Source organism: Indicator indicator, chromosome 7 (assembly GCF_027791375.1).
Source record: "Indicator indicator isolate 239-I01 chromosome 7, UM_Iind_1.1, whole genome shotgun sequence".
Classification (NCBI taxonomy): Eukaryota; Metazoa; Chordata; class Aves; order Piciformes; family Indicatoridae; genus Indicator; species Indicator indicator.
The window spans coordinates 28,757,184-28,784,258 of NC_072016.1; the positions used below are offsets into that span (position 1 = coordinate 28,757,184).

Sequence of the window (27,075 nt, forward strand, 5' to 3'; positions counted from 1 at the left end):
ATAAATGCTGGCAAGAGATGTTACAAGAGATAAAGACTGTGATCTAGGAAAAAAGGGACAGAATAGGGACAAAACTGTAGGCCACCTTTCTTAATGTACCCACTACTTAGTACTACCTAGCTTACCTTTGCACACTGAGGCCTGATCTGACTAAAACAGTGATGAGTAGGTCTTCAGTGAATGAAATTAGTGAGTTGAGGCTGAAGTCTGGCCAATCCCATCTTACTCAGAAAACACTTCTATTTCTGCCTTTGGTGTGCTATGTGTGGGTGGGAAGCCACAGAAACTGGTTTGTATTGTGCTGCAGAGGAACTTGCTCGCAGAAATTCTGTCTTAAAGAACAAACAGAAAAACACTGTTTCTGAGAAATAAGCTGAATGAGACTCCCCAGAAACAAACAAAAAACCCCAACCATACAACTTCAACTAAATGGTCACACTACTTAAAGAATGCCCTGAAAAGCAATTCTTCTGATTTGTTCTTTCCATGCTTCTGGTTTTATCATAATTGATCAAGAGAAATATTTTACATTTCATGTCACCACTTTTCCTGCTGAGCCCATTACCTTTTTTAAAGGTAAGATCAAAGAAATAAAAGTTTTGCTTCCAAAGATTAATCACTGAGTTATTCTCATAAATCAGGATGTCAAAAAAATGTACACTGTGTGCTGAGTGTGCTTGCTTTCAACAACCTTGGCATTGCTTAAGAGCTTTAAAAAACAAACCCAGCACAAAGATGGCACTCTTTGCATGATATCTTGCAGAAATACACTTGAAGAGCATCAACTTCCTACCTCTATCAATTAAACAACCTCTATTCAGGGAGGTAGTTACTGAGAGTCCACAAAGATAATGAGATATTCTGTATAATGGTAGACAACTAAGGCAGTGAGAAAGCAAGGAAAACAGCATCTGTACAAAGCGTAGAGCATACTGAAAACCTTATGGGCTTCCTGCTGTTTACCTGCTTTTTTTCTTCCCCATGTCTGTCATGACTAATTAGTTTCATGTCCCTTGGGTAATATCATGGTAATTAAATATCAGAAACCATGGGGGAAAGTGGCAAGAGATCTTTTTGCTATGCAGTTTGACAGTAAGTGACAAGTGCCAACCTTCTCCCATCATGTGTGTCAGGCTCTGGAGTCCACAACACAGGAACAACATGGACCTGCTGGCATTAGTCCAGAGGAAGCCACGAAGACGAGGCATGAACCACCTCTGCTATTGAGGACAGGCTGAGGGAGTTGGGGTTGTTCAGCCTAGAGAAGAGAAGGCTCCAGGGAGACCTTAGAACAGCATTCCAGTACCTGAAGGGGGCTACAGGAGAGCTGGGGAGGGACAAGGACTTGTAGTGACAGGACAAGGGGCAATGAAGAGGGAAGATTTAGACTGGAGATTACGAAGACATTCTTTACAATGAAGGTGGTGAGATACTGGAACAGGTTGCCCAGGGAGGTTGTGGACACCTCATTCCTGGAGCTGTTCAAGGCCAGGTTGGATGAGGCCTTGGGCAACCTGGTCTAGTGGAAAGTGTCCCTGCCCATGGCAGGGGGTTGGAACTAGATGGATCTTTAAGGTCCCTTCCAACCCTACCCATTCTATGACTCTATGACTATATATGTATGCTGCAGGATTTCCTTGTCATGTTCCTAACCATAAATCCTAACATGCCATGCGAGTATAGGTTCAGCAAAATTCAATTAATGATACCACAACTGGCTATTCATAAGCAGCACTATAAAGGGTGACACCTACCACATAATATAGGAAGCTTCTTCAAAGAGGTGGGAGACAATTTGTAACTAAACAGTTTTATTGACATTTGCAAAATAAAAAAAAACCAATATAACCACCAAGAGTAAAGGCCATAGGCAGCATTAACCAAATGAACCAGCCACTTGGTTATAGTAGCTGATAACTAGCACAACTGGATATTATTGCATATACCTCAGATTCATTTATATATCCATTAGAGTTTGGCAAGATTACAATCATACAGCTTTGGTTGTGTAAAACCTAGTAGCGATACTTAAAATGTTACCGGTTAACATTTTATGACAAAAGGTATTTATCTCACCTTAGTCTTGACACGTCTTCCATTATTCATTCTTCTCTACCAAAATATACATTATCTCTGATCAAGAACTAAGGAGACGTATTTGCAACCATCACTTATAGCCCTTCTTCATCACCATATGGTGATGAATCTTATGGGGTGAGAATATGTCACTTGCTTGCCTTATAAAAGTTTGTAAAGCAGCATCTCTTTCCATGCTGGCTGGCTTCTACCATCCTGTGGTAGCATCTGCCAAGAACAAGTCCATTCAGAATGCAAATATGTAGAAGTGTATATGGCTTTCAGTCCAAAGCCTTTCCTACAGTGCAGGGGTTTGACTGTACTACCTTGCATCTGAATACAGTAAAGAAAAACACAAACAAACAAACAAACAATCAAACAGTTTTTCACATTGTATGCTGAGCTGCCAGCACGAAACAGTATTAATGAACCTAGCACACAGTACTACCTTGGTTACAGAATTCTGCCTGAGACAGTACAGGATTGCATGTGTTAAGTCCTACAGTTTACACTTCAGTTTTGGTCTTCAAAACAAAAAAATGCTCTCATCCTTATGTTGTCTAGTGAAACACTGCAGGTTTAGAGTAATGGCTGATAAAAAGACAAACACACAGGCTACTTGAAAACACTGGAGGCTTTCCAATTTTTTTCTTGCACTACTTGTGCAAAATTCCTGCCTTTGCCATCATTTTGCCCTCAGCTTTCTGGGAATACCTACTTCCAGGAGAAACACTTAAAAATAATCTAACATTCTGAGTTTTACCTGGGAAAATCTTTAAAACAATTTTGATCAAAATTAAGTGATCTTGTGTGTGAAGACCCTTCCTCATTTACAAAATGCTGTAACGCTAGACAGCTCCTACTTGTTTTTGCAGCCCTTGCAGTGAAGCAAAAAGGAATTCAGCATGAGGAATGGCTGCATGGTTAAGATCTCACAGAAGAAGGTAACTGCCATGCAGTAATACAAATGCAAGCAGCGTAACTGCTTTTTGTATTCAGATCCATACTTGTATAAGGATATAAATTAATAAGCCCTTCTAAATGATTTTAGAAATATTGTCTTTGATCTAGACATATAAAACCTCTGAATACTTAGAATAACTAGATTTCACATGGCCCACATAGTCATGATTATTTGCACTTACATGGCAAATATTAGAAATACATTTGCCTGCAGTTGAACAGGTAATTATACTGTCTATTACTCAGCTGAGCAAAGATCGAGCACTCTGTATCTTGCAGTTATTTGATCTTATTCTAACCCTTTATTTTAGGAAGGGGAAATAATCATCTAATTATATTACCAGTGCACAGTACTTAGTTTAAAAAAGACAATCTATACTATGCAACTAGATTTTTTTTTTCCTTAGATGACTTTTTATGAGATACTCTAAAAGCTGTCTCTTATGACTGAAGATTGTCTATTTCACTGCACTCGCAGAGTAAAAATAGTTAAAATCTAATTATAAAGCTGCTACATGGTTATTTTGTGGTCTGTAAAATAAAAAGGTACCCAGAATTTCATCTGAAAAAAATATACCACAGTATAAAAATATTTCCCAATTGGAGTTTGAAATATTAATGCTGGATTTTTTTTTTCTTTTGTATAAAAAGAAATGCAATAATGGTAGATGCTTATCTGCTTACTAGACAAAAATATGTATATAACTTCAAGGACCTGTTCCAGGCTCACTTTTAGTGAGCTTGTGCTTTTGACCCTAGCAATAATAAATGCACACTCGGAACAAAGTTTCCTGAAAACCTGAACTACATCTTTGTTTCTAACAATAAGAGTAATTTCTGACATCGGCCATGGATTTCCACTTCTTTACTTTGTTCAGGCAACTACAGCAGAGGAATTCCAGAAGCACCACTTCCGCTTTGAATGGTGTTTATTCAGTGCAACATCTTCTTTTTCTCTTTCTTTTTTAACTCGCTGGTAGTGATCTTCTTCTTTTAAATACCACACAGGCGGCCAGCGATGTCTCTCAAAATATTCTTGATTATCTGATTAAAAAGAAAATCAAGAAGCCCCCAAACAAGCCAATAAGATACACAAATCCCAGAAATGCCTCCAAAAAACTATGTCACTTATCATTTATCCAGACTCTATGCTAGGTGGCCTATCAAGGATTCCCCCACTTTCCGCGTATGCCTTACAGGAAGAAGTTGCACTCAGGGCCTTAGTCCACCAAAGAGTGTTAAAACACAAGCACTTCGCAAAGCCTGTTTTTCATTGTTTAACCTGAAAATAGCTCTGTTTCTTTTGTCATCACGGAAATAGGTATAGACCACACCGCTTGCCCAGGAATCAGCTACTTGAGATAGCAAAGAAGTTCAATCTCATGGCTTAGCTACCTTAGCTCATCTTTGCCTTCATGTTTAATCAACCAGAGAGAACAAAAGGGAAACCTCATGAAAACTGGGCAGGAAAGTTGCCCATACCTGAAGACTTAGCTTTGATTTCCTTGCGAAATTTGGAGCAAACGCTGTTGTAATTGGTGCAAATGTAGTGCAAGCACCAAGCTGCCAGCTGGTTAGCGTTGTGAAACTGTAAAGGAAAAGAAAGGGCTTATTTTATTTCCTGAAGTTATTATTCATTTTGCAGCCCCAAACAACAACTAAAGCCAGAATGATCCCCAGTTGATTGTATTTGGCAGTACTCTCACAAGCATACAGGGGAGCTTTTTGAGGCTGAGGTAGCTTCTAGATGCCCTAGACCTTATTGCACAATTCTGCTGGAACAACCAGTGGCCCAAAAGGCTCATAAATAGGTGTTTAGCATGCACAGCAGCTGGCAAACTGCATTCTGATATGATTGCACCAGTCATATATTGCTATCTGTTACTGCAAACCCTGCTCTGAAGTAACTTCCTGGAAAACTATGCTTGCTGACAGAATTCAAGCATTACTGAAAGCTCAATACAAAATCTTGCATCTGTATCTGTTCTGGTATTCAGACCATCTACTGTGATCTTCTCGGGTTAGAAACACATCATATTCCTGTAGGCACTGGGCACAGATGATATTCTAACAGCAGGGGAAAAAAGGAAAGAAAAACTGAAATTAAGTGAATTGCTTTTTCGTGGAAGGGACTCGGGTCTGGTTTTGCAACAGCATTGTAGGACTTGAAAAGCAAGACAGGGACTTGAAAGCAGCTGCAGGAAATCTTGCATGATGGCCACTTATGCTGTATTTCAGTGCTACTTAAACTCTAGACTCCAGGCCAAGCTGCAGCCAGACTTATCAGTAGTGTGAAGTCAAAAATAAATCAGCTTAAAAAATGTTATGTCTCATACTGCTCTATTTGGGAGACTGCTGTAGCACTCCTTTTAGAGAACAGTGGTATGCAGTTTAACTGTGATCTGGAGCTCTCTTTTCATGGTTTCTGAGACTCAAGAAATATTCAAATGTGTTTGAACTTGAAGTAGTAGGATTTGATGAGATATCTGGCTCTGAATAGCCAGCCTAAATGTCAAGTCTACATCAAGTCTATACAAAAAAAATTACCTTTTGCAATACAGGTCTAAATACATCTAAAAATACTGAATTGAAAGGAACCCAAGAATCAGTCAACACCACAAAGCTGAACAGCTTCGTTACACCACATTTCACATTACTGAAACATGACCATGAGAACATAGTGCTTGAAAGCTCCACAATCAAGAAAAACTTATATATTTAAGTGGAAAGACAGCACTTCCCAGATTAAATAAAAGAAGAAGCATCTATATAAATAAATATCTTCACAATAGAAAACTAAATTCTGTTGTCAGTCACTCTCAAACCTATGGATGTCAAGCCACTTAGATGAATCAGAACCAGTCAGGTGCTAAAACCAAGTCCTGCAGCTGGCCATAACCTCTTTAAAAAGGAGTGTTCACTGACCTGAGCCAGTTCCAGATAAGATAGAACTTCTCCATCTATTGCAACACCGCTCATGGAGGCTTTGGTCAGCTCTTGTACTGCATGCTGTTCTGTTTGAGGAGAAAAATCATTACTCAGGGAAACAGGCAAAGGTCAGATCATCCACAAGTAACAGAACCAAGGAGGCACGTTGCCCCTTCTCCTAGTGTTAATTCTAGCATTAGGTAAGTGGCACATTCACCCAGACATCCTGAGCAGCTTCAGATTTGGTGAAGTCAAATTCTGGCGTTTAGAGTTGTGGCTGGAGAGTCTACATCACAGGTATAAACCGTCTTGCTCCAGTGGAGTCCAGTTCACATGTAGATTTGACCCTTTGCCCCAACCCAAACTACTTATTTCTGGTTTCACACATAATTCTTATCACTTTCTTGCAGAAATAAAACCTGCAATTAATACCCATCTATAGAAGGGCAAAGTTCAGAAACCACCAGCCTCTTTCTGGCAGAATGGATGGGTGCAATATTCAACAAAAATTAGAAATATGGATCAGCTCTCTCTTTTAGACAATATAAAAGCAACAGTGAAGTTTTTAAGCAACAGCATACTTCTCATTGTATTGTGAATTTATTAATAAGTATATCCACAGCACTAATAGAGAAAAGTTCACTTCAGGCCCTTGTCAGTTTCTCAGATTAGCTGTTCCTAGAATTCAGATGAAAGCTAACTAGTTCCCCCAAAAGTCACTTTGGTTCAAGAGTCTCCTTAACCCCTTCCTAGAATCACAAATATCTTAGAAGTTTGAGTGTTTCTTGAGAAATGTTGTCAGCTGATTTGATTTTTTTGGGTCTGGCTGTTGGTGGTAGCCTTTGGACTCAAAAAATTTTTAACAAGAACTAAATGAAATGAACATCAATGGTAAAGACAAGGTTTGTTCTTTCTGTATTTAAAGCACAGAATACTTCAGTGTTGTGAGCTGGTTTAGCACAAAACTAAAAACCATCAAAACATGTTGCAGCTATTACAAAAGACACTGCATTAGACAAGGCCACAAATTGTTACCTGCTAGCGCAACCAGGTGAGGAAGGCAAAACCTATTTGCCAAAGCAATTAACTCAAGTGTGTCCAGTTCCTGACTGGAGGACAGTTGCTTGGTATACAAGTAATCTAAAACCGCTTGCATGGAAGTCTTGTTTATGTTGGGAAGAACTACCTGGAAAAGAGATTTAAAAGAAGAAACTCTAATAATTAAGGCCATATTTCACTTCTGTCGCTTTGCCAGACTATGTCTTTTCAAGCCATTTTAGAAATATAGGGAAAATATTTTTCAAAACATGGATTTCCCATTAGAGTTCAAGAAAACAGTTAACAGCAATGCTCCAAACTTATTCCTTGCCAGTTTACACACAAGCAATTTGGTACTGAGTTCCTGGAATTGGTTCCTTGTCAAACAGTGAATTTGTTCAATGCTTTCTAAATAGTGAATTTGTTCAATGCTTTCTAGTGTGCAAGCGGACAGTTCTATGCAATACATAAAAGCCACTGAACCCTTCACATGCCAAACTGCCTTAGACTGCATTCCTCAAGAAGTCTACCAATCTCCTCTTGGCAAAGGGATATTCTGAAGATTCTGAGAACAACAGAAACAAAAAGATAACAAAACCCCCACCTCCCTCAATCTGTCTATAAATAATTAAATTATCCAAGTAAATGATGGTTGGGACAGGACTGAGAACTGAAGAAAACTGAGTCAAAGAAAATGTAAATAATTTCTGCCACACATGTAATCAGTGTAATCAGCATATAATGAAACTACCAAGACTAGGATAAAAGCTATCTAATTTCTCACCAGCACAACCCCAACTCCATTTCACTGTAAGGAAGCCTAACAGGAAAAAGTTCAAAGGCCTCATTATAACCTATCACTACAGCATCTCAACTACAATTTGCACACTACGAGCCCTCCAAAGAACAAGGTGAAATTGATTTTTTTGCAGAGTGCAAGGTTGTGACAGATAAGTCTGCTTCCAATACCTAGACTAGTTAATCAGCAGTTTATTGTGTATGTAGAATCCTAGAATGGCTTAGGTTGGAAGGATTCTCAGAGATCATCTACTCCAACCTCCCCACCATGGCCATGGATACCTCTCAACTAGACTTGGATGCTCAAAGCCTCATACAACCTGGCCTTGAACACCCCCAAGGAGGAGGCATCCACAACCTCCCATTGCAACCTATTCCATCATCTCACCACCCTCGTACTGAAGAATTTCTTCCTAAGATCCAGTCTAAACGTACTCTCCCTCAGCTTAAAACCATTCCCTTTTTTCATTATTGCTAGACACCCTTATGAAAAGTCCCTCTCCAGCCTTCCTATAGGATCCCTTTAGGTATTGGAAGGAAGCTTAGGTCCTCCTGGAGTCTTCTCTTCTCTAGGCTGAAGAACCCCAGTTATCTCAGCCTATCCTCACAGGAGAGATGTTCCAGCCCTTGGGTCATGTTTGTGGCACTCCTCTGGACTCGCTTCAACACTTCTATGTCCATCTTCATAACTCAACAGATGATGAAACTTCAGAATGCATTGTGGTATTGTGAAGAACTTGCATTAAAAAAAAAAACAAAAAACAAAAAAACCCAACCCAAAACTTTCAGAGCAGAAAAACAAAGTCATGATAAGAAGCTAGTGGACATGCAACTCAATCTGACTTCTTGCAGGCAGTCACCATGTACTTCTTGCTAGATGAGGGTTAACCATTATCACAAAGTGGGTTGTTAACCTCAGGGGCTTGTGAATCTTTCAGCTCTGCTTGGATGGGTGAGATTCAGACCCAGATTTTAGAGTGCAAAGTATGAACCCGCTTACAGGTATCAGCCACTCTGTGAACTATCTCAGTTCTCCAAGTAAGAGGAACTAGTTGTGAAACTCCTTTTAAATACATTTTAGCTGGTGCAGAGAGCAGTAAAATTCAGTGAATGAGTTTAAGAAAACGTGTTTCAAATACATAATAAAACCAAGTGAAAAATGGATGGTTTGATTTTTCGGTGAGCCAGTCAGAGGTAACAATTCAGTTCATATCTATCTATATTTTAAAACTTCCAAAAGCTTTACTGAATGCTTTCAACTCTACAAAATTGAAGCTATTTTAAACTGGAAAGATGAGCTAAGACTGTTAAGTTAATCATTTAAAATAGGCTGGTAGAAAATAAATGTATACTTTGACATTTCACTGTCAAATGTTGCTTACTAGAACCAAACTATGTATTTTTAATGAACCACTTGTTGAGCATGCCTCTGGGAAAGGAATTATATTTACAGCTGTATTAGAAGAAGCTAGAAAAAAATAAATCTAAGTAGAACACAATCTTCCAGTATTAGCAGAGCATTTAGAACTTGAAACACAGTCTGCAAAGGCATCTGAAAGTAACAAGGCTTGTGCTGCAAAATCTTAATTCAAAGCATTGAAATCTTTTATAGTGTACTTCACACTTGCTTTTCTCAAAAGGACAAGCAGATGCACTAGAAAATTTCAGCTTAGTTTTTACTGAAGTACTGTGAAGCCAGCTCCCTTTTCTAGTGTAACACTATGGACCCTTTCCTCCCTTTAATTCTTTCAACAATACCCCTGACCCAAGAATTCTTTGCAATGCTTCTGACATATATATTCACACAACTTTAAAACATATTAAAGAAATGTACAAATCCCTGTTTAATTCTCTGCCTGCTCTGCCCCTTAATAGTTTAAACACACGTTCTAGCATTGGAGGAAGCCTCATGGCTTCAAAAATACGTTCTCCTCCTAGGCATCCTAACTTCCTAATTTAATGCCATAAGAAGAAAAGCATCCCAGGTCTGCAAGAGAAGAATAGAGAAGCACAATCATCCCAGGGATTATTGCAACCCCACAAATAGATACAGAATGATGCTTGCCATCATCCTAAATCCATCAGATGTTATAAGCACAATGGACAAAAATGGACAAATACCTCACTGTTCAAGCTTTCAATAAATGATCCTCCAAACATAGCTGACATCCATTCACAGCTACAAATCAGCAGTGGCTTGTGGGCATTTATGGTTCCGTCATCCAATTTAAATGTAACATCTGCCATGGGAACAAAGGAACAGGCACACTGCAAGTTTGCATTTAAAGTCAAACTGTCTCAAGAACGTACGTTTCACTTGTACATTGCTAAGCAAGGACTTTGCCACTTCCCACAGCCCCCACTCTGAAGAGAATTCTAGTGTTTTACACAGTAAAATAAAAGGCCTTACTTAAAAAGTAGACATCAGATGCTCAGCACCATGGAAAATGGGGTTACTTATTTAAAAGCTTTTGTGTTTGAAACTATACTGCAGAATCCCAGGTTGGAACAGTTGCCCTCAAGTAACACAATTTGAGCTCATCCCTCCTCTCAGAACAATGTAAGATGTTACAGTTGTTGAAGTCTCTGAAGTGACAGGAATGTGAGCGAGAGCAGAATTAGTGCTTTTCCTGTTAAAGCATGTATTTACTCACCAGAAAATGTCCCTTTGCAAAGGCACTCTTTTATCCTATTAGCTTTCCTGACATGAAATGCTTTAGTAATCTCTTGATTCATGAAGGCTTCTTTATTCATAATATTCTCCACCATCATTCGCAAATCAAATACTTCCAAGATTTCAGCAATCTGAGCCAGTCTTGTGAGATCTTTTTCATTTTCATCCAGTTGTCCTGTGTATAAGAACTGCAAAACAGTTTTAAAAGGTCCAGCCTGCACAGATGAATCCATTTTTACCACAGTTACAGGACACATCCTATTGGAGACAGGATTCACTTGCATTTCTTTATGCACACTAGCAATCCCCTTACCCCATGATGACAGAGATCTTGATACAGAATTTGTTTCACCAAGTTCAGGCTCTAGCATGTTTAAAGAGTCAGTACTTTCTGGTGGGGGGATTTTAACATCAGCAGCTTTCAAGGGTATCTCATCACTGTCACTAGTTGTGTCAAGGTGATTTGTCAGAACATCCTTGTTTTTATTTTCATCCAAGTCTGGACTGTCCCCACATTCCACTGAGAAAAGGTCGTAAAACTTAGAAGAGGAGGTAGCTAGGTATATCTTGTGAGCAAAAATATGGTCCTGCTCCTGGAGAACAAACATAACATCTGCACACAGTGGGCTGTCCAATAAATATCCAGCTTCATTCATGCTTGGTACAGGACACTCAGGAATTTTGATAACGGGAGGAGGAGCTTTTGGAGGTAGGAATGGAGCCTGAAGCAAAGGTTTTTGGACCTTCTTCAAGTGGGATTTCCAGAACTGCAGGTGCCTTCTGGAGATCAGGGCAGCTCTAATTGCATTGTCAAACACATCTTTAATCCCAAACTGGTCAAATACACTGGTTTCATAGTATGGTATCCCAAGTTCCTTGGCAACCTCTCTGCCTCTTTCTGGTGGCAAAATGTCTCCTCTTTTTATTGGCCTAAGATTAAACAAACAGAAAACAACCTTCTCAAACACAACAATCATCATGAATTTTCTCCAGGATGCAAGGAATTATACAAAAAGTCTTTGCAACAATTCTGAGATAACTGTCATTCAGATGAAACAGAACATAAAAATAAGCTCACAAAGCCCTTTGGAAGTCATGACACCAGAGAGTTTTAGAATAACACATAAACATAATTTTGATTAAGTTTGACAGTTTCTTTGCAATGTTACTTAAATTATCTAGAAATCATTTGCACAAAATGAAGCAAGCCTTCTCTCTGTTCAAGAGAAATTTGCTGTAAAAGAAGTCGATGAGATGCCTGAGAAACCTCCTAGTGTCCTCTTCAACTCAGGTATTTTGTCAGTATCTTTCTTTGTATTCATCATTTAAACTCAAACGGAAATTCCCAGGACATAGAAATACCACAAATATAGCTAAAAATGAAATGAGAAGTATTTCTTAAGCTTATGCTTTTTTAAGTAAATCATAGCAGCCTATGCCAAAATCATAACTGAACACACACTTCAGGAGCTAGGCCTGCATTTTGGCTGTAGAAGCATTATGTGGGAAATCATGAATTTCCAGAGCAGCTCTAGGGTAAACAAACCAGAAAAAAAAAGTCTGGGCTAGAATCCATTTTGCCAACAAAAAAGTTATTTCACCAGAAGACATGATCCAACAGTGTGTTCTCTGAGAATGCCATATTGGACAGACACAAGCTGGCACAGATTAAAACACACTCCAGACAACAGCTTGCTGTAGTTGCCAGATAATAATCAGATCAGGTGGCAGAAGTCTGTGCTAGACAGGCAGAATACTGATTCAGACTGGTGAAATCAGAAAGGATTAGGGCAGAAGAAGTTTTGAAAAAACATTTCCTTCAACAAAAAAGCCCACCCCACTCACACAACTTAAGAAACAAACAAACCTATGAAAATCTTCTTGCTGAGTCAAATGGAATGCAATGCAATTTCTAAGAGCCCGTGAAACAGTAATTCCAGCACTTTATGGAAATCTGTTACAATAGAGCCTTTAATTACACAGGCATGGATACTATTTCCATAAATCTGGTCTCATTCAAATTCACATAAAAGGAGGAAATGAGAAGTGAGCAGGTAACTGTGGGACTGTTTTGGCCAAACATGCGAATGCTTGTTTTCTGAACTAGGAAAAAAAAAGGTTTATCCATAATGACCTCAAACTCTTTTTTAATCTCAGAATTTTGCAAAAATTAATTTGCAACCACTTTATTTTCTGTCATGATGTAGGATTACTTTAAAAAAAAAAAAAAAAAAGAGTATTAACAAAACTTGAGTAGGATCTGTCAGTTTCAAACAGTACCTGACAGTAGTGACAGGGTAGGATGTGATACATGTGTTCAGATCAAAAGGACACACATGAAAACTCCTGGTGATCAATATTATCTCTATATTATCATAGTGTTCAGGCACCCAAACCAGTTCAGATGTCCAATGTGCAAAATGATTGTGCGAAACAATACCTGCATGTGTGTCTGTCTGTGTGTCTGTCTGTGTGTGTGTGTATGCGTTAAAGAACTAACTCACACTCAGACAACAGAGTTATAAAGATAGTACATAGATTCTTAATTAACAACAAAAAAATAATAGAAGAGATGAAGCTCTACCGTTTCTCTTTTGAAAGCCGATTACCAAGGTGTTTGGTTTTTTTTTTTTTTTTAGTTTTTATTTTTGTTTAAACTTTACCTTGCCAAAGGGCGTCTGGCTCTGTTAACAGCCTCAAGATCTGCATAACGGAGATCTAGTTGGCAGCCCACCAGAATGACAGGTGTGCGAGGACAGAAGTGCTTGATTTCTTGATACCACATTGTTTTCACATGATTCAGTGAATTAGGATTAGCAATTGAAAAGCACAGAACAACTACATCAGACCTAGAAAGGCAATAAGAAAATATCCAATTAAAACCTGACAAATATGCATTTCTGCTGCAGCTTCACCTATTTTCATCACTCCATCCTAAAGCTACTCCATTCTATAGTTTGAAAAATGTACTGACACCCAGATGCCAGAATACAAGTTTTTCGTGCGGTGTTTTGGTAGAAGCTACACATCTGGCCACAGAAGCATGGGGACACAAAGCCACACACCTAGGAAGCACTGCCCCTCCCTCCATGCCAAGAGAGGATCCCTGCATGTACAGAGCACTGAGAAGAGAGGTAGGGCTTGCCACTCTCTGCTTTTACACTACAGTTATTCACAGGCTGTCATTGCTCAAGAAATAGTTCTGCTGACTGAACACCTAAATTACAATTCAAAGATCACTGGTGCTTAGGAATTGGACAGGAGTTATGCAAAACTTCAGAACAGCTACACAGGCAGACACAGATTCCTTCTGAACTTGTCACGGAGAAATATCTTTACTGCACCATTTTAAATACTGGGGTGCTCTTCTTTGCCATGCACTTTGCACAGCACTTCTCTAACATCTTTAATAACTAACCTGTTAAAAAGGCAAATTATTGCAGACTGACCACTTCTATAATATAAGCAAAAATAAACACCACAATATAAGTAAGATCAAGAAAGTATAGAACAGGACAGTGGCTTAATTCAGAGGAAATATGACAGTATTTGCAGGTTTTTAAAGATTTTAGTGAAACAAAAAGTACATCACTAAATAGACTTGCTTTATAAATTGTTAGTATGAGAATTGAAGTTGACAGTTCATCCAGTAAACCCCTACCTAACTCTTGTCAGAGCTAGCTCCCTAAAGCAGAGAAATACTTGAATACTTGTCTCCGGGCATTCCTAATTTGAGGCAATTTCATTATTTATAAACTGGGATGGGATGTTTCAAGCTCTCAGCTTCTCATGGGAGAAGATAAAACAAAAGAAAACAAGTTGAATTTAAATTCTTACGAAAAACTAAGAGGAAGGGACATTTAGAGGTGGCAGCTTATTGCTACAGAATTGTCAGCAGGATAAACTCAGCAACACCATGTCTATCTCACAACTACTGTTCTTTAGCACAAATCTGTTGTGTCTGAAGTTTGTGTAATGTATAGAGCAGCAGCAGTGAATCGTAGCATTCATGTCTTAATGAAATACCTCCTCAGTACTGCTGCTTTCTACATTTCACTGCCAGTACAGATATATCCAGCAAGACTATTTCTAAAGATAGCTACATACAGTGCAGGTACTGCTGTGAGCATAAAATTTAATGCATGAGAAATGATCCTGCTCCAAGTTTCTATCTTATATAAACTGTAACATATCTGTCATATCTAGAATCAAGGCTTTTTCAAACTGGAGTTATCTACTAAATCACAAAGTGGTAAGCAGCTAATACACTGGTCTTGCACATAACTAAGGCAAACGCCCTTTAAACTCAAACTTGCTTCATTCAAGGGTCATGTAAGAGCAAAATCTAGGCCCCAGCAGACATTCACTTAGCTCCAGGAAAGGAGAAACCAATGCACAGCTAAGATAAAAAAACAGTTGTGTTACACAAATTGTAATCTGGTCAGTCGTTTAATTCAGGATCATCAGGACAGCCAGAAAGGCAAGTGTTCCCTGGCTGGCTGCTCCTGACTATAACTAAGCATCCTAGAGAGACAGACTGTCTTGTGTCCTTCAGAACTTGATAACTAAGCCAAGTAATTGCAGTCACGAGTATCCAGCCCTCCTGACAACAAACCACAAGACACACATCACACCTCTCAGAAAACCAAATAGAAACATAGCTCCACCAGGGGTTCACAGGCAGGAGGTGCAAACAGCTCCCCCAGGGTGCTGCTGCTGCTGAAGATCAGTGCTGGGCAGGCTTCTAGGAAGCACCAGTGATAGTCTGTTTCCTTGGAAAGGAGAGGCATAGACTGGACCCAGAATAGTCCTGGCATGCACTACAGCCCTTGCCAAAGAAGTCTCCGAGTTTTGCCACAGAGATACATGTGGTTCTTGAACAGTTCATCACCTCTAACCTTTCCTGGGCAGCCATAAAACTGAGCTGGGGAAAGCTGGTTTATCTACCTGTAACTCACAACACACATAGCAATGTACTAACAGGACATTTCCATCTTCTAAACAAAGTGAAAAACAGAATTAAGAGGTAAAACATTTTGCCTGCATCAAAACCTAGACGTCCCCATATGAATATCCTGAGAATTCTGTACTGAACAGGGAGGAAAAAACTGGTCCTGTGCCATAAACAGGACAGATGGGAAATCACTGGGTAGCGAGAGAGTTCACAGGCTGACCCAGCACCACAGCTGAATCTGCTAGTTCACAAAATATATCCACCTTATCATAATAAATTAAGTTTTCATCCAAGCCATAACCATGATTTGTACTATTAGTACAAACTGGAGACAGTAATATATAAAGATGATTAACTGTCTACATAGAACTGTGAACATTTGGAGAAAACTGTCCTTTAGAAACTTTAATTAAAATACTTATAATTCCTTTTCATGTCAAAAGGCATTTACAACCTGCTAACACCTCAGTATAAAGTTTAGTTTGACATTTTTTCATAAATACCAGAACCTGTCAAGTTAAAAGAATGTTATTAATATTTCCCAAACATTAAAAATTTACTATGTGTTATTTTAAGATTCTCAGGGAACATAAAAAGATAGGATGGAAAAAATTAATTTATTCCCATTTTTGTGTGGTTTGATTACTTGAAGAATGAGAAAGGATGAATCAAGTTTACTTCTGCTTTCCTCTTTCTGCAGCAACTTAATAAGTACATTCTGGTTTTTTTTTCTAAAAATAAATTTCGTGACATTTCCATAGTCACCAGAAAGTTGTTTAGAACTTCTCCATCACATTCCTCCTAGAGCACCATCCAAATGATATGGGCAATACATAAGGCACTGTGTACATCCCCTTTTGTTAAATACAATTAAAGCAAATGATTACCCTTACTGCAAATACTAGTGCTTGATAGTCAAGTATCACAAGGAACAAAGAGAGCAATTACAAGTACCTCAAAGTGAAATAGTAGCTTGGACATTCAACAGATTTTCTTATAGATTCGGTGGTACATGTTGGAAATGCATAACTGATTTATTTTCACATTCTGCTTTTTATAGGTTTATTAAAAGAAATTGTGAATCATCTACTCTTATTATTTGAAACAACTGAACATACCCATAATTTGTGTGACTTGCTCTAGTGGGTGATCAACCTGAAACACTACATCAAGAACATAAGAAAACAGGTTTCTTTCTACTCACTGGGACTCCAAACAGGGAAGAAGACAATGTATATGTATGAGGCTTGGCAGGTGGAAAAGATGAGCAGATTCTCTCAGCTGTAGAGAAACTCTATACATCTTAAGTAAGCCCAGCTTCATCTAAACATAGTTATGGAGCCTCCTGTGGCTAAAGAACTAACCTCACTGCCATTTCAAGCAACACATCTACTTAATGTAGGTTTTACCTCAGTGCATTCACAGAATGCTAGGGCCTGGAAGGGACCTTGAGAGATCATCCCATCCAACTCCCCTGCCAGAGCAAGATCACCTACAGCAGGTCATGCAGGAACTCATCCAGGCAGGTCTTTAATATCTCCGGAGAGGGAGACTCCACAACCTCCCTGGGCAGCCTGTTCCAGTGTTCTGTCACCCTCGCAGTGAAATAATTCTTTCCCCTATTTCCATGGAACTTCCTATGCCTCAGCTTCCACCCATTGCCCCTTATCCTGTCCTTGAGCATTGCCAAGAAGAGCCTGGCTCCATCCTCTTGGCACTCACCCTTTATAAACAGGAATATTTATAAATATGAATGAAGTCACCCCTTAGTCTCCTCTTCTCTAAACTGAAGAGCCCCAGCTCCTCAGTCTCTCCTCGTAAGGAAGATGTTCCACTCCCTTAATCATCTTTGTGGCTCTGCACTGGACTCTTTCAATCAGTTCCCTGTCCTTCTTGCACTGAGGGGCCCAGAACTGGACACAATATTCCAGATGTGGCCTCACCAGGGCAGAGTAGAGAGGGAGAAGAACCTCTCTTGACCTACTGACCACACCCCTTCTAATACAACCCAGCATACCATTGGCCTTCTTGGCTACAATAGCCCATTGCTGGCTCATGGTCACCCTTCCATCCACTAGGACCCCCAGGTCCTTTTCCCTTTCACTGCTCTCCAGCAGGCAGCAGATCAGTCCCCAGTTCAACAATATTTTCCCAAACTTGGATATTGGATAAGAACTTTTGATGGAAACCATTATCCCTTTTCAGCGTTCAGAGAAAGAAGGGAAACTCTCGACAGCCAAATCTCTGGCAGGAATCAGCACACAGTGTGCTGCCACACTGTGCTCCTAGGGTGTGTTATGAACTGCATCAGATGTAGAGAGCAATCCAAGTCACTGCTGAAAGGCAAGCAGTATAGCACTGATAAAGACAAGACAACATTAAAATATCAACCTCCAGCTTTAGCAGTAAAGCTACAGATTAACTATTGTAACCACCTAGAAGTTGCTCTGCAATCACTACAACTGAGAATCTTGTCAAGTGGGGGAGAAAACCAGTATATTACCTATGTAACAAGTTTTTCTGCTGGAGCTGTCAAAAGCAGGAGAGAAGTTAATGTTTTCTAACTGGGGCTGGTTTGTGTAACATTGGTTTGGGACAGATTCTGAAAGACTTGGCTGCTTACATGCTGTATGTGTTCCAGAGCTGGTGTAACAAGCTGCACTGCAGTTGTACCTACATATGACATCACTGATCTACCTCTTAAGGAGAAGCTCCTATATATTTTCCATCTTCACTAATGTTCTTACGGGGAAACAGCAATATTAAATGATAGCTCATATATTCCATGGCAAGTGAGTTTTTATGTTTCATAGTCTGAATCTAGAGCTATAAACTGTAATGCTGGCTGCAGATATGCTAACATGGCTTTATGTCTCTTTAAAAAAACAGAGTGCCTTCTGAAACATAGACGCTGCATTACCTAGGAAGAAGTTGTTCCCTCTAGTTTATAATTCATAAGCTACTGGGAAAAACTGCTGCATGCAAGAATTGCTGGTCATGTGTAAGTGGTATCATGGAATAGTACTGTTAGGTTCATAAAGAGGAAGAAATAAAGCTGTGAATAACAAAATGTTAAAAGATATGTCTCTTCTAGAAATCAGTGCAGGGAATGGAAAAGAGGAAAAGGAGGAAGAGTGAACTGTATTGCTGTGCTATCTTCTCACCTGTCTAGAATTAGAAGTACATAATTTGTTTGAGAGCTAAATGAGACACACAAGAGTTAAGCCTGACAGAATCAGTTTGAGGACAGACAAATTATATTTTGGTTGACATGAAGTCTGTTGCACATATTTAATCAAATTAAACTTGCAAGAATAGACTTGGAAGGGAGGGAAAAAAAAAACCACCACACCAAAACCAACAGTAGATTTCTCCTATTAGAGTCGTTATTTCTTCCTATTCTCAGACAGTAGCTTTTCTCAGAAGTAAGGTTGAGGTAAATGAGGCTATTAGGCTATTTTACAGAGCAAACAATCTGGTAGAAGTTCATCCAAATTGTTAGACTCTCCTGACTTTACCAGAACAGCTAATCCTTAGACATTTATTTAGCAATATAAAGTTGGTTTGCTTTTTCTCTTTCTTCCTTCATTATTTTTCCCTGCACATTTTCCATAATTTTCCCAAGATTCCTCAGAGACCTGCATCACAGCTGAACTTATCGCACTGGAGACCAAGACCTGCATAATCCTTCAACCACTTGGAAGACTATGTAGGGCAGCAGCCTGAGCATAAATCCCAGCTCCCAAAGTCACAAAAACAGTAGGTTCAGGCCATCTAAGAACTGCAAATCTCATTTATGGCTGAGCAAAGCCCTGATATATCACCATGTCAATCTAGATACATTTTGAAGAGATTCACTCAGTTATACAACATTTTTCATGCATGCATCTTGCTAAGCTAAAAAAATTTTTAAAAAATTGTGCAGATAAGCAAGGCTGATAATGTTTTAAGTGGACACAGTTTTTAGTAAATGCAGTTGCAGCCATCACATGAAATGAGAAGAAAGTCATTAAGTGATTGATCAGCATAACAAAATGACCTGAAGACACAGAACTTAATGTGCACACACTCAAGAGATGAGAAGCTATAAAAATTAAAACGCAGAAAGTGCCTGGCATGTGAAGAACTGAAGATATCCAGGTAAGGCAGGGCAAGACCATGCAGTGCCCTGGATGTGAGCAGGAGAATCAATTAGTTCTATACTTTACCGAGAGCAGTGAAGCTTCTTAAGTACTGCTGTAATGTGCGAAACTGTCAAAATGCCCTGAAATATATTCAGATTTTGTGGTGAGTAGCATGCAGATCTGTAACATCATCTTTAGTAGGAAACAATAGTAATAAAAAAAAGATAAAGCTATGTTTAAGAAAACTGCATATTTCAAGACTGTGCTTCAAAAGTGGAAAGAGTTTTCCCATACATTTCTTACAAATACATCATTCTTAAATGTTAGGCATTTCTAAATCTCTTCTATTTCCTTCAAGGTACTCATGGGAAAACAGTGGTGCATTTACAGAGAGTGACAAAAATGTTTTGCTATCACAAAGAATGATAAAAATATTTCATTTTCCACTGCAGAACTGCATAAGAGCTACCCTTAGTGTACAAGCACCTGACCAATAATAGTGCTAAAAAGAATGGCAAAGTCATATGGAACTAAGTAACACAAGGAAAACAATTTTACTTTTAATTTAAAGGACTGCTTACAGAAATTTGAGTTTGGTTCATTTTATTGATGGTTATCAGAACTAAATTCACCCATAACTCTGCTTCAGTATTTACTTCTGAAAAATTCTACACACAGCTTTGCAGTTGAAACAGGATTCCTGTAAGGTACCTTAGCATGATTCTAGGCTACATTTTGCCAGTAGACTTAGTAAAACTCTCTTTGGAATCAGGTATGTTTGCAGTATACACATCCACCATAACATACCAATACAGGCCTTTTTTCCCTTCCCTGGAGCTGAGATCTCAGAATTTCTAACACAGGAATAAAAATTCTATTATAAAGAGAATTCTAGAGTTAGTTAATTGAGACTAAAATATTGAAATATTCTGCATATTTCTGAGACATGAAAAAATAAAATTAATGAGAAATAAACTGAGAAACAACAGAAAAACCAGAAACATAGGGAAAGGTGGGCTTTTGGAGTTGATTTGCCATTATAGTAAGGATGCAGCTTACAGAGGAGAACTATATGCTGTCTCTATAAAGACCAAAATTAACTTTCAAAGGCACTGCAAAAGAATAAATGACAGAAGTGACAAATCCTTTCTTTACTCCTGGCCCCATTCTCTAAAAAACCTGGGAACCAATGAGCAATCAGAAAAACATCGAGCTTAAAAGAACATCATTTGAAGGAACATGAAAAAAAGAAATAGAAAAAAAAGAAATTATTTCAAGGAGAGGAGGGATATAAGGACAGAAAAGAGTCAAAAAAGACAGGAAAAAGAAAGATCCAAAGCAAGGTTCCATAATTCAGTAAGAACATGATTCCTTGTAAGTACTGATGAAGAACAGACAGGAAGTCTCAAAAGAAGCAGGTAAAAATCCAGAAGAAATGGCAGAATGATAGGGTGTTTTGCATCCAAAAGAAGTCACTATGAGAGTGACTTCTGAAGTCACAGAAGACATAAAACTGAACATTAACCGAAGCTACAAGCATCTTTTTCTCTGAGGAGAAAATACAGACTTCCATATTTTCTGTTTTCCTCGGGCCATCACCAAAATCAATCTCTCCCCCTCTTTTTTTTATTAAAAAGTCCAGAAATTTTAACTGGCATTTTAAGTGATTTCACTTAAAGAACTCCATTATAATATAGATGTATTTTGTTGTGCAGAGTGGTTTCCATATTCTGGTGTATGTATGAGGAAATCTAGACTGAGATCCTGAGACCCCCAGAGTAGAAAGCAGCTTAAGAAATTTACCTAGCACCTATTCAGACAAATACTTCACTAAGATCAAGATTTTGATGGAAAGTCACTTTCCAGGTTTAGCATTTCCAAAATATTTTGATATTGCACTGCTGGAGAGAGCCCAAATGTCCTCTTTCCATCCAGCCAAAGACTATGGTGTGCAAGTAACAACAGAGTATTATGCAATACCAGAAGTAACATTTGATACATTCTTTTTCAATCCATTCAGGGAAGGCTTAAAGCACTAGAGGTCTATTCTCTATTACAGATAGATTATAAATACAAGATGAGACTCAGACCTGACCACCAGTCATTTGGCACATAACTACTGAAAGGATGAAGACTCCCAACAGCACTTGTATAGCATCCTCTTTCTACTCCAAATATGGCACCACCATGGGATGCAGAGAAATAGGTCTGCATTAGTTTCACTGGTTTAGTATATAAAGTATATATTTGCCCATTGACTGCATGAAAAAGCCCCAAATATTCATGTAGGTAATGAAAGAAAAAAATACTAATGCATATATACACTGTAACAGAATACAATTACTCAAGAGCTTTCTCTCTCTGTGAACTTCCCTGCTTATTAGAGTCTCTTGGGGCTTACCTGAGTCAAACTCAAAAGAGAAAGAATATCCTAGCAAATAATTTTTTTTTATAGCAGTTCTTCAGGATTGCTTGATGAAGAACCTGAATATAGCTTATAAACCACTTTAAAGTAGACAGCGAGGCTCACAGATTCTGGTATTTGAAGATGACTTGAAGATGCTGTGTATCACTTTTTGTGGCAGTAAAATATAGCAAAAGGAAGCAGTCAAGGTGAGATGCATCCAAAAACAACTTGGTTCCCCATCAGCTGACCCTTGGCTAACAAAGCTAAAGACTGTCTTGTGTCTGTTAAGCACTACTGCTGTGAAGACATCTCTGATACCCTCCAACCCACATGAGTAAATGACTTGTAAGGCACATGGAAGTTGGATAATTATTGTAACATCAAAACAATGATAACAAGACTACACAGGAAAGTGGGAGCTTTCATTCAAGCACTTCTGAAACCTTGGATCTTCTCTAAAGAAAGGAGAGGCACTGCTAGTCTATTCTCAGCTTAGGCACAGGCAGAGAGTGACACAGGACACTAACTGAAGGCAAAGTAAGTAACTGTGCAGCCAGGTTCTCTCCCTGGATTTGCTGAATGCAAATACCATTTTATATCAAGGCTATCTGGATTTTTTTTTTTTATATGAACATCATCATCATTGTCCTTTAAGAACTGCAAAACAAAACAACTCTTAGATTACTGGAAGTTTTCAACTATCGGTGATAAACCCCTATTCTCTTGGACCCTTTTCAGAAGCACTCAGAAGGTATATTTCTATAGACTCCATTACGTAGAACTGATAAGGGAACTGTAATCACACAGAAAAAGACAAATGCATATGTTCCTCTGTGTACATACAATACCCACAAGGTTTGTGAAATCCATTCACAACAGAGGAAATACTCTAAACATTTTAAGAGACTCTGTCAACAGTCTCAGAGCAAGGTTCATTCACATTTGTAAGCCATGAGGAAAAAGATGTTTTCTGTCCATGCTGTATGAACAGATTTTGTTTGGTCCACAGCTCATATTTAAGTTGCAAGTAAACACACCATCCTGCCTGAAGTAGCTGACATACTACATCTATGGTATTTAGAATAAATATTTGATTTGGACTGAATTAACTCTTTGCAGATTTGCAGTCATGTTTACACATACTAGAGCTGCATGTATAAACCAGGATACACAGGACATTAAATCAAGTTGTAGTCAAGCATTTCAACCTGAAAGAAACAAAAAGGATTAAAAAAAAAAAATACAAGCCAGTCTTTTTTCCACTTTGCTTTTACAATTAGTTTGAACACAATGACATGCTGACACTCTCATGCCTAACCAGACTGGACAGGAAGATAGAGGATAGCGAATCCTGACAAGCTGAAATGTAAAATCAGATGTTTTCATGTCTTTATACACAGTTTTTTTGTCTCCTGGGGAAACTGGTGTGTAATAACAACTTGAGCTTTATATGAAGTTCCCACATTATTTGCAGGCTTTGAGAATACAGTAACACTGAGACCACTGAGGTGGCCAGGAGCTGGAAATCAATACACTAATCATAACAAAGACATTGTCATTCCACAGCATTTTGAAGCTATTTTGCATTAAAGCAAACCCAGTGGGACAATATCAAGAAGTGACTGGCATCGCATAGTGCCAAAGCTGAACTGAATGGGATACTTCCAAAACTAAAGCACACACTTAAGGAAAAACCCAACACGTAATGCTATAAAACTGAAGCAAGCCCTTCTGCAAGTCCCTCCAGCTACACATCCACCTCCATCCCTTAACCTGTCAGGCACTGTTTCCCAAAGTTCCCAGAGGATTGTGAGTATTAAACTAAACACCACACAGCAGAATGCAAGCTGGCTCTCACTCTCCATACTTCCAGCCAGGGATGGCAGTAGAAATATCAACTCTTCCATTCTCACATTCCTTTTGCCAGTCTCCTTTTGTGTTTTGCAGAATCCCAGAACTGTCAGGGTTGGAAGGGACACCAAGGATCACCTGGTTCCAATCCCCCTGGCCATGGGCAGGGAGACCTTCCACTAGATCAGGTTGACCAGAGCCATATCCAGCCTGGCCTTAAAAACGTCCAGGGATGGGGCTTCTACTACCTCCCTAAACAACCTGTTCCATGAAAGAGAAAGAATTAAGAAGGATTATCTTTGCTGCAAGGCCTATTAACTCTTCACCTTGTCATTTATAGCATAATCTATTTATGTAACATTTTGTAGAACTGTATGGAACAATCTTTTCCACTCAGCAGCAGGTGAATTAATGATCTGCATGGTCTTCTCACACCACATTTAGGACAATTAGTGGTTCTGGATGAGTGTTTCATTGAAATAAGCCTTCCCCTGCACAAGGGGCATACACATAAAAATTCTGAGGGCAGCAAAATGTTATATTATTATACAATCCTTTAGACAATTAAAAACATGGGGAACTTGTAGGTGTAGCCTTGAGCAGCTTGGCATAAACATATGCCTTTCACTGTACTGCAAGACTTGACTCAGCTATGAGGTGACTCTACAGAGATGATTTAAAATTAATTCTGTAAAACTTGAATATTCAATATAGAAATCTCTTTTAAAAATACTAAAATAGATAAAATACTAAACAGATGAGTTTTAATAAAACAAATACTTTCCAAAACAATGAAGAACCTAATGAGTGCTTACAAATAGGAAATTTTACAACTGGACTTTTATTTATAAAATAGTTTCTTTAGAGTTTGCAGTTACATCCTGCATTAACAGACTTGCAGGAAAACCACTAACAGAACCGCATGTTTCTAGAATAGCCTTTAAGTTAATCAGGGTATAGCATACCTGATTCTACACAGGTTCAGCTCTGCTAACATTACAAATGAAGCACTGTGTTATATGCTTAATCCCACAAGCTCTAAAGTTATTCACATCCTCCTTGATGTTCGAAGGATTAGAATCTAAGCATGCTGTTTCCCTTCTCTCCCGTCTTGTCAGTAAACATGGGATCAGAGTTCAGAACATGCCCAATTTTGTTCTCCTAATCTCTAGTAATCTTCTCAGTGACACAGTATCTGTTGCAGAGTATCAGGAAGCTACATCAAAGAGGAACAGTTAGCTGAAACACTAAGTTATATCCATATTTATCAAAGTAAGCTCCATATTCTACCAAGTAAAACAATATCTACTCATACATTCAAGTAGCTCTAAATATTAGGGTCAATATTACCTTAAACATCCATCACTTACAAAGCTTATTCACAAATGGTACAGATTGTGTAGCACAGATGTGTTGCTGCTCTAGTTCCCAACACAAAATTTAAAGTAATTCATGACTGTGAAAACACAATAATGCAGTGCTGTATACAAAGGAAAGTTTGTATAAACCGCTATGCAGAGTTTTACAGAGTGAAAATTTAACTAATGGATTCAACAAACAGAACTCTCTCCAGTGGCTCCAAGGGGCAGAGAACACAAAAACTCATCCTTCAAAGTAATTTGTTTCATTGGGAAGCACAGAGAGAAAGAAAACAGTAAGACAGTACATTTTAGGAACATGAAATCCAGAGCTGCAACAGACATTCTAATAAAGGATATTCCCACACAAAAAAAAAAAAAAAAATTCCTTCTAAGGGAATTTGATCATCTCCAGTAAGTAGACATGAAAAGTTCAAGAAGGTGTAAAAACATGTGAGGATTGAGACCTCACTCAAATGTCAGTTATAAAGATATATGTCCAAAATCCATTTTCATCTCAGTATTTGTCCAATACAGGTAATCTGTTCTCATTAGATGTGTATTCAAATACCTGTTACTCAGCTGTTCTGCTGTTTGTACTGCTACAAGACCAGATCTCATTACCATTAAGCAAACCAGAAAGACTATCACTGGCTTCAGCCCTTGTTGAAATTATGGTGATGTTATATTATACATGCTGGGGAAAATTAGATTAAATTCCTTTTAATTTGTTTTTAGAATTTCCAGGTTTAAGTGATACACCAGCAGACACTTGGTATTTATAGAAGAAAAATCTTTCCTTTCCTCAGCTTTAAGTTAAAAAGCACCAAAGAGGCTCACCTTTCATGAAATTGGTTCTGCTCTCACCATATAATTATTTCTTTGGGTAAGAGTGATGTTTCCCAACATCTCTCCTTCTTAGTTGCTTGCTTAGCAATTATAGCATATATCGCTTTTATGGGCAGGGACTGCCAATGTTCAGTTCTGTAAAACTACAATCTGATTTTGGGGCATGTTCTTTAAAATGTGAAATAGGACGACAGTTGTTGACAGATCTTAGCAGGCTGTTCAAGGAAATGTAGTGTAGTAAAACTATGCTGCTTTAAAAATATTTATATACTTTTAATCCTTGCAACACAATCTTCTCCAGAGTAGGCAGAAATATGAATACCCTTGATTACTTTTAAATCCTTGCTTTTGAAAATTAAGATTTGCAATTTTTTTCTGCCCTAAAATTTTACTACAAGTATTAAAATTTTGCTTAGATTCATTTACCTTCCATAAGCAAAGCGCCTGTCTTTGTGATGGTCCCCAAACGTATCCCACAGCCTGAGAGAAACACTCACTTCATCCACAACATCTCTTGAGCGTTCAAGAACCTAGAATGGAAGACAAGAAAGCATTCTCTTTCCCACCAAACATGTACATTTCTATTTTGTCCCATAATAAGGTTCAGAACATCAAGTGTATACAGTTTCCAGCAAATGCTGTATTTTATGAAACAAGCAGAATATGCATCTCCCTAAAAATAGGTCTGATAGAAAAAATTACTTTGGAATGAAAGACCTGGGGAGATGCAATGGATGCTGTACAGGTTGTACATAAAGCACTTGTGAGCTCATTGCTGCATCCTGACAGAGGAAGGCTTGCCAATAAATAATAGTACAAACTCACAGCATGTGTTCCTTATTTGGTACACCTGCAGACCTTACCTCTTGGCAGACACGGTACTGATCAATGGCCCAGACAGTTGGTACGTGAGTTGCCAGCAGCTGATACTGAGTCAAGGTTGTATTGCATGCTCTTGCACAAATTAGACGAGTCTTTCCCACTGCGTTATCTCCAACCACCACACACTTGATAGTTTCAACGTTGGGTCTTTCGTAGTCCATGTCAGTGTCCAT

The 27,075-nt window shown here is 38.6% G+C and overlaps 1 protein-coding gene across 1 annotated transcript; it reads right to left on the reverse strand.

Annotated features, from left to right (window-relative positions):
• Positions 1-3,913: 3,913 nt before the first annotated feature.
• Positions 3,914-27,075, reverse strand: RHOBTB1 (Rho related BTB domain containing 1). Its single transcript, XM_054382376.1, has 9 exons — positions 26,884-27,075; positions 26,447-26,550; positions 13,141-13,326; positions 10,458-11,407; positions 9,925-10,043; positions 7,003-7,153; positions 5,965-6,053; positions 4,522-4,627; positions 3,914-4,083 (listed from the first exon to the last, which is right to left on the reverse strand). The coding sequence occupies exons 1-9, from the start codon at positions 27,073-27,075 to the stop codon at positions 3,914-3,916; spliced, it is 2,067 nt and encodes a 688-aa protein (XP_054238351.1).